The sequence below is a fragment of the Sus scrofa genome, chromosome 18 (assembly GCF_054392235.1).
Source record: "Sus scrofa isolate SSC_HxYL_T2T_F1_AM1 chromosome 18, Sscrofa_HxYL_maternal_Yorkshire_Landrace_v2.0, whole genome shotgun sequence".
NCBI lineage: Eukaryota > Metazoa > Chordata > Mammalia > Artiodactyla > Suidae > Sus > Sus scrofa.
This window is the reverse complement of record NC_139400.1, coordinates 17,031,646-17,043,773: the sequence shown is the minus strand read 5'-3', so window position 1 is coordinate 17,043,773 and position 12,128 is coordinate 17,031,646. Positions and strand designations below refer to the sequence as shown.

Here is a 12,128-nt window from a genome sequence, read left to right as displayed (position 1 = left end):
CGCCAGTAATGTTTTTTTAAAGTGAGGTTTGTTATGCTTTATACAGCAAGGAGAACACACTTCAGAGAGCCTCAGAAGTGCCCCAGTGAGAGGGAGCTGAAAGGGGTGTCTTATAGGGTTTGGGCTTATTTTAGGTAATTCTGAAGATGGAGTCAGAGAAATGGGGTCAGTTCAGAATTAGGTACAGTCATAAAGAAGGAGCACACTGATAATTGGGTACCTCAAAAGTTTTCTTTATCAAGTAGGAGGATTATATTAGGGCTAGAGCTGTCACTGGTAAGGAAACAGCAATAATGCAAAGAAGAGATGTAGTCAAAACTTGATATTTAGTTTTTGGGGGGCTCACAGAGATACTTTATGTCTTTTTCTGAGCATTATTTTGCATTTTCTCAGCATAAAAATGTTCTTGAAACTGCATTAGTAAGAAATAACATTTATTGGGAGTTCCCCAGTGGCACAGTGGGTTAAGGATCTGGTGTTGTCACTGCAGTGATTCAGGTTGCTACTGTGACATGGGTTCAGTCTCTAGCCCAGGAACTTCTACATGCTACAGGCATAGTAAAAAAAAATAACATTTATTTATTTATTATATGCCAAGCATTCTTCCAGGCTATTTACATATATTAATACATTTAATCTTCACAGTAGCCTTAGGAGAGAAGTTCATTTATGATCTCAATGTGAAAATAAGGAGATCAACATATAGAGATTTACATAATTTGTTCAAGTTCATACAACTAATAAGGACAGAGCTGGCATTTGAATCTAGGTACCTATTTCCAGAGAATAAGTTCTGTACTATTATATTTACATGCCCATTGTTACCAAGTATCTCTGGTATTTTCATACCAGAATTAAAGTTTTTTTTTTTTTTCTTTTTAAGGCTGCTCATGTGGCATATGGAAGTTCTCAGGCTAGGGGTTGAATTGGAGCTGCAGCTGTCAGCCAATGCCACAGCCACAGCAGTGCCAGGTCCAAGCCACATCTGCGACCTTCACCACAACTCAAGGCAATGCCAGATCCTTAACCCACTGAGCAAGGCCAGGGGTCAGACCCACGTCCTTATGGATACTAGTCACATTAGTTACTGCTGAGCTGTGACGGGAACCCTGAAGTTTAATTTTTTTAATTAAGGAACTTGTGGCTGTTGGAGTCACACTAGTGGGAAAATTCAGGAACCTATAGGAAAGGCTGCACTGCTGTGACTACTGATAGAACCGAGAAGCCTTAAGCATTTGGGAGATGGGAAAGGAGCTAAGCCCTTCTGGAAAGCTGCAGACAGGGTGAGGAGAAGTGGGGAGGTCATGTAGGGGAGAAGTACATACGTGGGATTTGGAATCCTTGCACCAGCCATCATTCATTAGTTGTATGGCTTTAAGTTTCCTAATGTTAGGTTCTTATTTGGTAAAATAATCTAAAATTTATTCACCCCCAATTTTTTCCCCTGTGAAAATTTTTAAAAACTCGAAGTACCTAAAGTGTTCAGTATCGCTTTTGTGCAGTATGGGACTTTAGTAGCATAGGTTAGGCTAAGTGATTAATGTGGTAAATATTGATATTATCTGACACTAGTGTCTTGAAATCTCCATAACCACCCACAGTTCCTTTTAATCTCTTGATTATCCTCTCTGTGTGTTCTAGGTGTTATTGTATCTGTTACTGAATACAACGAAGACCCACATCTTTTTAACTATGTGTTGTACCTGAAATCCAGTTACCAGCCCTGTACGGGGACCCTGATTGCTCCTCAGTGGGTGATAACAGCAGCACACTGCTTCTTACCGTAAGTGATAGGGAATGATCCACTCTGTTAAGACTTCAGGGCTGGGAGTCAACGCTCTGGAAATTCTAAAATACCAGTGTTGGTCAGGAAGTACTGATGATGTGATGGTGAAAGGGAGCTTATCTACTCAACACGTAACTACACAGCCTTATGTTTAACATGTACAAAAAAAGGAAAAGTATATGATTAAAGATAAACCATCAAATTGTTCTTAATGTTTTTTTAAGATTCATCTAAAATTGTTAAATGTGACTTTTATTGTTTGTGACTGTATAATGTTTCAAAGTGAATGTCACACAATTTGGCTCTTTCTTTTCTTGACATGCATTTGAATTATTTCTAGTTTTTGGCTATTTTGAACAGCATTATTGTAAATGTACTGTGTACCTTAGAAAGTATTCTTTTGTGTGTGAATATATATATATATATATATATATATATATATCTGTGGTAAATATTCTGTATATATGTGTGTGTGTGTGTGTGTGTGTTGGTATATGTTCATACTGGTTTATAGCTATAAATATACCTCATGGTATATAATTAGGGGTGGACTTGCTGCATCCTAGTGCATGCATATGTTCATTTTTTGCACTTCCTCCAGAGATTTTAATTTTTTTTACTGATTAAGTGTGAAATATCTTATTATGGTCTTAATTTTATGCCTTTAATAGTAGCAATCATTAACATATTCCCCTCTCCACCCATTCGTCCTCTTCCTCCTCTTTCTGACAGTAACGTTTCTTTTCGGAAATACTCATGTCTTTTGAACATTTTGTGTATTCAATTTGTAAAATATTTCTTCATAGGACTTCTGTAAATGCTGCAGATAGTACTCGTTTGTCAGTTCTATATGTTGACTATATCTTCTTCCACTCTGTGGCTTGATCAGCTTGATCTTCTCTTTATGGTGGTTTTTGATGAACAAGAGCTCTTCAAACTAATTCAGTTTAAAACTTGAGTTAGTCTTTATTTGTGGTTAGTGAGCATTGTGCCTAGTTGAAAATATCATTTATGACCTCAAAAGCAGAGAGATATTCCTTTACATTTACTTATATATATATATTTTAAAGCTTTGATGTTCATATTTAAAATTTCGTATAATTTGGAATTGATTTTTATGAATGATGCGAAGTAGGAATCCAATTTCACCTTTTTAGCATAGTAAGCTAAATATCCAAATATCATTTGTCAGTGGTCTCTCCTATCCCCAGTGATCTGCAACACCTGCTCTGTCATCTGTCAATGTTCTGTTTGTACATGGAACTGTCGGGGCTCTCCCTGCTGTTTCATTGGTTCATTTATCATAGACCACAGTGCCTTAATAATAGGACTTTATCATAATTTGTGATGTTTGATATGGTAGGCGAGCCATCTTATTCTTCGTCAGGTATGCTTAGGAATTCGTTTGCAAGAATTTTATTTAAAAATCAACTTGTCAAGATCTATGAAAAATTCTGTTGGGATTTTTTTGGAATTGCTTTGACTTTTTATATCAGTTGGAAAGTATTGATTTTTTTCTGTTATTAATTTTGCCTAGCCATGGATCTGAGATGGCTTTCTACTTATTTATTCCCTTTTGATGCATTTCAAGAGTTTTATATTATCTGTATGTATGTCTTGCACATATCTAATTAAATGTATTCCTAAAGTGCTTTGTATTTTTCTATCGTATTTTCATTGAAGTACTTGCATAAAATTATATTTTCTGTTTATTACTGATGATTGAAATGTAATTGGTATTCATAAATTGATCTGATAGCTTGTTCCTTTGCTATATTCTCTTCTGTTTCTAGTAATTCATGTATATGTTGTTATGGGTTTTCTATCTACCATCTTTGATCTGGGTCATTATCTTTGTTGCTTAAATTCTAAATAATTTTTAAAATTTCCACATGATTGTAGACAGCTTTTTTTTTTGTCTTTTTAGGGCTGTGCCCATGGCATGTGGAGGTTCCCAGACTAGGGGTTGAAACAGAGCTGTAGCTGCTGGCCTACGCCAGAGCCATAGCAACACCAGATCCGAGCCATGTCTGCCACCTACACCACAGCTCACAGCAACGCCAAATCCTTAACCCACTGAGTGAGGCCAGGGATCAAACCTGCAACTTCATGGTCCCTAGTCAGATTCATTTCTGCTGCGCCACAACAGGAACTCCAATAGACAGCTTATTGAACTCAGTACCAAACAACTCAATCAAAAAATGGGCAGAAGGATGTTCCTGTCATGGCTCAGAGGGTTAAGAACCCAGCTAGTATCCATGAAGATGTGGGTTCAATCCCTGGCCTACTCAGTGGGTTAAGGATCCCACGTTACTGTGAGCTATGGTATATATCCCAGACACAGCTCGGATCCCATGTTGCTGTGGCTGTGGTGTAGGCCAGCAGCTGCAGCTCTGATTTGACCCCTAGCCCAGGAACTTCCATATGTTGCAGGTGCAGCCCTAAAAAGAGAGAAATGGGCAGAAGACCTGAATAGACTTTTTTTCCAAAGAAGATATACAGATGGATAATAGGCACATGCTAATTATTAGAGAAATGCAAATCAGAACTACAATGAGATATCACCTCACACCTGTCTGAAGGGTATCATCAAAAAGTTGACAAATAACAAATGTTGGAGAGGATGTGGAGAAAAGGGAATTCTTATACTCTGGGAATGTACATTGGTGCATCCAGTGTGAAAACCATTATGGAGGCTTCTCAAAAAACTAAAAATAAAACTATCGTATGATCCAGCAATTCTACTACTAGATACATATCCAGAAAAAAATGAAAATGCTAATTCAAATAGATACGTGCACCTTCATGTTTATAGAAGCACTAGCCAAGATATGGAAGTAACCCAAATGCCCCTCAATAGATGAATGGATAAAGAAGATGTGGTGTATGTGTACAATGAAATATCACTCAGCCATGAAAAAGAATGAACTAATGTCATTTGCAGGAACATGGATAGACCTAGAGGTTATCACACTAGGTGAAGTAAGTCAGGCAGAGAAAGACAAATATCATATGATATCACTTATATGAAAAAAATGAACTTATTTCTGAAACAGAAATAGACTTATTGACATAGAAAATGAACTTATGATTACCAAAGGGGAAAGAGATAAGGAGGGATAAATTAAGAGTTTGGGATTCACAGATACCCACTACTATATATAAAATAGATAAACAACAAGATCCTCCTGTATAGCACAGGGAACTATATTCAATAGCTTGAAATAACCTATAATGGAAAAGAATCTGAAAAAGAATATATATGTGTGTGTGTATAAAATATGTGTATATATGTAATATATATATAGAAGAATATACAGCTGAATCACTTTGCAGCATATGTAAGTTCCCAGGCTAGGGGTTGATTCAGAGCTGTACCTGCAGCCTACACCATAACCACAGCAGCATAGGATCCAAGCCACATCTGTGACCTACACCACAGCTCATGGAAACACCAGATCCTTAACCCAATGAGTGAGACCAGTGATGGAACCCATATCCTCATGGATACTAGTCGGGTTTGTTACTGCTGAGCCATGACAGTAACTCCATGTCCTGGTATTTCGTTTTTATACCCTTTATTTTCCACCTTTCTGTATCTGATTTAAGCATGTCTCTTAATTTATATATAGCAGGACTTAAAAATACAAAATTATAATTTCTGTCTTTTAAGTGGTGAGTTTAGGCCATTTATATTTGTTTTGATCGTTGCTATATTTGTGTTTGTTTCTGCCTATTTTGAATTTGTACTCTTTTTTAATGTCTAAAAAATAAAAAATGTTTTTGCTCTTTTATTAGATTAGTATTTTAGATAACTTTTTTTTTTTTTTTTTTTTTTTTGGCCTGCACCCATGGCATGCAGAAGTTCCAGGTCAGGGATCAAAACTGCACCACAGCAGCAATCTGAGCCACAGCAGTGTCATTGCTGGATCCTTAACCTACTGAGTCACAGGGGAATTCCTACCTAACTTTTCAATTTAATTTCTCCTTCTTTTTTTCTTTTTCCTATTCTTTTAGCTATTACTTTATAAATTTTAATATGGATATTTAATATAGTAAATTCTAAAGTTAAGCAATAGCCTGATGTTCTCCTTATGCCCTTTCTCAGTTACTTTTCACCCATATTCCTCATGAGCAACTTTCTGTTATTTTTCCACCATAGTTTAGTTTTACATGCCACAGAGTTGTTTTAATCTGAAATTCATTCACCATAATTTGCCCAAGAATCATCTATTTATCATGAATTCTTTTCCACATAAGTAAATTTCTGTATTTACTTATAAATATTTTTATGGTAAGCTCCACCATTTCAGAGGAGAAGGGTAAAAGAGACATAGAGGAAGGAAAAAAGAAAATATAAGATGGGACCAATTTTAGATATTAAATTAACACTGTAAACACAAATGACTTTCCTTCTGCCGGAGTGAAAGGAGAGTGATCTTAGAAAAAAGCTAATATGATAGACAGAGACACACAAGAGAGTTACTACAGCTGATTTAAAGAATACGTAGTGGACCTAACAACTTCATCAAGTTGTATGTATAAAACATAAGGACTTACTAATTCTCAAGCTATGGAAATGGAGGAGGGGAGGTCATTAAATGGTCTCTCATTTAGACAGACGGGAGAAATAATCTTATCATCAAGGTTCCTTCTCTTTTTTTCTAGTGTATGTCTTTTTTTGTGTGTGTATCTTTTTAGGGCCACATCCATGGCATATGGAAGTTTCCAGGCTAGGGGTGGAATTGGAGCTACAGCTGCCGGCCTATGCCACAGCCATAGCAACACAGGATCTGGGCCACGTCTGTGACCTATACCACAGCTCATGGCAATGCTCAGTCCTTAACCCACTGAGTGAGGCCAGGGATCGAACCTGCATCCTCATGGATACTAGTCAGGTTCATTACCTCTGAGCCACGATACCTCTGATATACCTCCATGTATATCTAAATTAACATTCTTGCATTTATCAAAAGTTCTTCAAAGTGGCCATTGTACTTTCACATTGTCCTTGGCGAATCATGCCAATTAGAGAGACAGCATATGAATTTTAACAGGAAGGGAGCACATATTTAGTACAGAGCACCAAACTGACTTAGATGATCAATAGAACTCCAACAGCCAGTAAGGACTATTTGGCCAAAGACAAGTCATTGCCACCTATAAACACAGAAAAATCTTTGCTCCAAGTAGATGAAACTAAGTATGGCCATTCTTAGGAAGATTAAAAAAAAAAAAGACTAAGGAAAGTCTTTACAATATTTAATGTTTTGTAAAAGTGACACAAAGCAAAGTTTGTCTAAAAGATGCTGCTCTGATGAGATCTTCTGAACTTGTCAGTCCTTGGGGTTGGCTCAAAAATGGACTTAGCAGGCCTATTCCTATTCTAGTCCTTTGTCTTTTTCTTTTTTGTTGTTGTTCTAGTCCTTTAGACTTTATCTTATGAGCTCCCAACAAAGTGATAGGAACAGACTGAGAGGCAGATAGTCCTGCTGTTAGGAGACAAAATAAATTTAGCATTTGGGAGTACAACAACAACAAATGGTGCTTATTACCAAGGTAGTACTTATTTCACTGTTGTGGTTGGAGAGATCCCTGAGTGGGAGAGTCAGGGTCCTCAGGAGAGGTTCCTGTTAGGAATTTAGGGTTTTCAGCCCTGTTAGTGAGTGGATCTCAACTAGATTTCAGTAGAACCTCCAGGATTTTTCACTGTTGTTCTCCTAAAGGATCATCAGAAAACCCTGTTAATCCAGGAAAGTTTTGATCAAGACGAGCAGAGCATAGTATATTTGGATGAGTCCTCTAGCTGTAAAATATTTCAGCACTGTAGGCCATTATTTATTTCATTTGTGCTATCTCACATTTCCTGCCTTACTCCCAAAGGAGACTTCCTAACAGAACCTACTAGTTTCAGAGAAGCCTTGACTGTCTGCTCGTACACTTCTTTCAATTGTGTCTCAGTCTTGAATTGGAGCTTGTCCCTGGAAATACACAAAGATTGGAGACCAAGCTATTGCATTGCTTAACTGCTGGAGGCACCGTTCACATTATAGTCTAGGTGAATGACAGCCCATTGACTGGTATAGTGCACAGCATACTTGATCATATGTGATAGCTACGAATAAAGATCAAATGGAGAGAGATTAAATAGGTTATAGGAGGAGGTTAAATAGGTTGTTATAGAAGGAAAGTGTGTGTTTGTGTGTGTGCGCGCACGCACACACGATTAACCTTGTGATCTGATAGTATCAATCTTTTTTCTCTCTTTCATTTTCTAGAGATCTTCAGGTCATCTTCACTGGTGGAGCCAGAAATTTCGATTTTCATAACTTAATTGGGGAGATTTTGCCGTATGAGAAGATCATTGTTCACCCAAATTTCACTGTCACTTCTCCTAAAAATGATCTTATGCTGATTAAGTTGTCTGCACCTCTCACCTTCTTCTCCAACAGCATTTTTCAGTTGCCTACTGTCAATATCAAGAAAGATGAAAGCATAGTTTGCTTCATTTACATCTGGTTAAAAGATGAAGAATCTTCTGGTAAGTATCAAAAAGAAGTGTGTTCCAGAACCTTTGAGGAATTAGGGGAAGGTATTGGAACTTATTTTTAAGCACATGTGTCAAGCTAGAAATAGAGCAACAATATATCAGCTCTGTAGAGTTAGTGGGGCTTCCAGGATCAAATCCTAAGTCAAAGTGTTACATGTATGTATCACAGTGGCACCTGCTGCAGAGGGCTGGGATTCATGGATTTACGTTTGAGGTTTGGTTCTGCCATTGATTATAGGGTTATTGATAAATTTTAACTTCTTTGAATCTTAGTTGGTAAATTGGTAAAAATCATATTTTTCCTTTACTTACCTACCTGTCACCTAACAGTGATTTGGTTATCAATTGCAACAATAATGATAACAGCTACCATTTGTTGAGCACTAATTGTGTCCCAGGCACTAAGTATCCTATAAATATTATTCAGTCATCATCATACATCACATAAGTAAGTTTTCTTAGGATTTGTACCTTATAAAGGAAGAAACTAAGACTCAGATTACCTAATTGTCCAAGGTAATAAACCTTGGTGATGGCAGAGCTTGGATTCAGATCTTGTTTGATGTGTGGAAGGTCTTGGTTGGTACCAGTCCTTGATTCCGGTCATCTTTCAAAGATGATACGTGAGCATGAGGATGTGTTTAATCCTTGGTATATTCCATCAATTCTTCCTCTGCAGTCCATTCTAACTGAAAAGAAGCCCTGAAGGAGAGGGAGACAAGAGGCCTTATGAAAATACATATAGGAATAAAAATATCCTTTATTTCTTGTGCTCAGGAAATCCAGTCGGTAACCTGTACAGCATTAAGATTCAAACCAACACTGACTCAAGATGCAAAATATTACTGGGGAAAAGGTTTCTTGAAGACATGTTCTGCATAGGACATACTAAAGGATACAGAGATGAATGCCAGGTAACCTTTCTTATCTCATTTGCCCATAAGCTTAATCTCTGCTCTTTCTCTTTGTGTCTCTGTTCCCTCTCATCCTTCACAAGGGTCTGTATTTTGCAGTCAGACTAAGAGCTCAGAGAGTAAGGGGCTGGAGATGGATGACTGTCTGTCCTCCACCCTGTGTTAGAGATGAGAGAAAGAGATTTTTGAGGAATGTAAAACTATCTCCCAGCTACGGTTTTGAAGTTTCTGTCTAGGGATGACTGGGAAGTAGGGGTTCACACTCGTACATCCTGAGCCCTTTTACATGGCTATTGTTTATGTTCAAGGGTTGAAAAATGACCAGGTGGGAGGGAAGTTCTGACCCTCCTCTACCCTGTCTGGCAGGTGGTCACAGCTGCACCAACCACATGTGATGGTGAATTACAAGGAATTGTATCTTGGGGAACCGGATGTATTCTGACAGATCACACTGTTGTCTTCACCAACATCTACAGCTACATTCCATGGATCAAGAACATTATTTCTACAAAATAAGCTGATACAGAACTCCACTGGCAGCCTTACTGATTGTGGCAACCACATTCTGTATCTCAGTCCTGGGTTTTCCCAGGATCTAGGCTAGAGTGGAATTTCAAAAGAGATCATTGACAACTCCTGGATATTGGCATTGCTCTGTAGTTTCTTCTTTCTTTTCTTCTTCTTCTTCTTTTTTTTTTTTTTTTTTTTTTTTTTTTGCTTATTAGGGCCACACCCGTGGCATATAGAGGTTCCCAGGCTAAAGGTCCAATCGGAGCTATAGCTGCTGGCCTACGCCACAGTCACAGCAACATCAGATTTGAGCCACATCTGCAACCTACACCACAGCTCATGGCAAGGCCAGATCCTTAACCCACTGACTGAGGTCAGAGATCAAACCTGCAACCTCATGGTTCCTAGTTGGGTTCATTTCCACTGAGCCATGACAGGAACTCCAGCTCTAGTTTCTTTAACTGCTTCTTTGCTTATTCCCAACTCATGACTAAGTGTTTATAATGTTGAAAACATGAATGCTGGTCTCAACAAGTGGTATTCACCCATGAAGCTTTTTTGGATTCTCCCAACTCAGATACTTCATGTTTTATTCTAAGAACACAGAAGACAAGTATAAATGAGGAGCAATAACTACCAGAAATCTATTCGGGCAAGATACAGAGCACATAGCTGAGCGGTAATTGGCTAAAAATTAATTAGTTGGTTTAGCAATTCTTCTAATAAACAGGTGTCTCCTGGGTGAGAGAGAGAGTATCTTTGGGGATTGTAGTTAATGTTTCCACTAGCTACTTATAAGTCCTATAGAATCACATTTTGCTTAGGTTTGCTGAGGCCACCCCAAGTTTATTGTAACTTTGGAGTAAGGATTTATGTATTTTGAGCTACAGCTGTGATGCCTATTACAGACATCAAGGATTTCATGAATGGTAGATGAGTTTTTTCCCAACACATTTTCCTTTCAGCTTACTGCTTTTTTAATTTGCTTAGCATCAGGCATTCTTTCTTTGAACAGAAAGAAAAATGGTGGAGTTCATGAGGATTTTGCTTTGGAGTGAATTCACTTTCTAGGCCATCCATGTATTCATGAGCACAGGTTTCACCCAAAAGACACTTGTTTGTCATTCCAAAAATGTGTTCTGCATGCACTGTTTCATTAATCCATGATAGAGTCAACTGATTTTGAGCTAAAGCTTGTTGTTAATTTGCATGTAAAATATTGAGCATTCAAGAAATTTCAGTGTCTTAAATGTAAAACACATTTTTGTTTTGTTTTGTTTTGTCCACTGTAGTGCAACATTGGGATTCTTTTGTTGAAATTGCTATCCGAAAAAAAAAAAAAAGAAAAAAACCAAATTGCTATCCGATTGATATAAATCACCTGCTTTCACAAAGCTTCACATAATCAAAATACATTGTTCCTTTTAAGCCTGTTATGGTGATCAGGGGTAATGTGGTCAGTGCTCAGTGTGCATAGCTGGGGTTCAGGAACTGGCACTCAGTAATTGTTGGTTTCCTCCGGTTTCACCCTTTGTTGCCTGCTTAACTCCTACTTCAAGTTGTTGGAGTTACTATCCAGCTTCACACCATGTGTTGATGGTGTGTTGTCCTCAGCCAGCAGAGCTAGTTGCAGCCTGAACTTTTCATTGGTAAGATGTTTGTAACAACCTACTCATAGTTCAGTTCTCATTTTTCTGGCCTCATACTTAGAGGTCTCACTATCTTCATTCCACTGCACTTGTTCTAGATTGAATCAGGTCTTTTAATGGCAAGTCTTTCTTGTTGATGGGGTCACCAGTTTGATTATTGGGCATTTTTACTTCTTTATGTCTTCTGAATTTGAGTTTTCCTGGTGTGAATTCCTTTCTCTCCATCTCATTTCACTCCCCAGTATAACAAGGAAAGGGTAGATAATCCCCCCATATCTATCTATCTATCTATCTATCTATCTATCATCTGTCTGTCTGTCATCTGTTTATCTGACTGTGAATGGACTGTTAATCACTCTGCTAATTTTCAGAGAGTATGAATACCTTTCTAATTGTCTTGTCAATTTCCTCAAAACTCCAGTCCTGGGGCTGGTCGATTCCAAAGCCTTTTCTTTTCTATCCAGCATTTTAACTTGGTTTACCAATAACTTCGGGTCGCCTGTGCTCAGTCTTCAGTCCACCTCCCTGTCCTGTCATGCCCACCCATGACTGTTGCATTCCCTTTCTGGTTTCTTTTTGTCTTTACTGGGTTGGGGCTAATACCCATGCCCTTCTCTTTAGCTTAAGGTCACGCATTGAAATGGGTCCCTGATCCGAAAGAACAGATTTTAACGTGGTAAGCGAAGAACACAACAACAATGGGCACCTGAGGGCGTGCC

General features: G+C 38.0%; 1 protein-coding gene across 2 annotated transcripts in view; it reads left to right on the top strand.

The window, feature by feature from the left end:
• Positions 1 to 12,128, top strand: part of LOC146394898 (putative inactive serine protease 58) — a 52,827-nt gene that overhangs the window by 15,680 nt on the left and 25,019 nt on the right. Inside the window, exons 2-5 of one of the 2 annotated variants that reach the window (XM_085005280.1) lie at positions 1,642 to 1,783; positions 8,065 to 8,327; positions 9,114 to 9,250; positions 9,617 to 9,891. In XM_085005280.1, the coding sequence (XP_084861406.1) occupies positions 1,642 to 1,783; positions 8,065 to 8,327; positions 9,114 to 9,250; positions 9,617 to 9,766 (692 nt within the window). In that variant the 3' untranslated portion in view covers positions 9,767 to 9,891. Of the gene's footprint in view, positions 1 to 1,641; positions 1,784 to 8,064; positions 8,328 to 9,113; positions 9,251 to 9,616; positions 9,892 to 12,128 lie in introns of those variants that run through there. The other variant, XM_085005281.1, reaches the window with a different exon arrangement.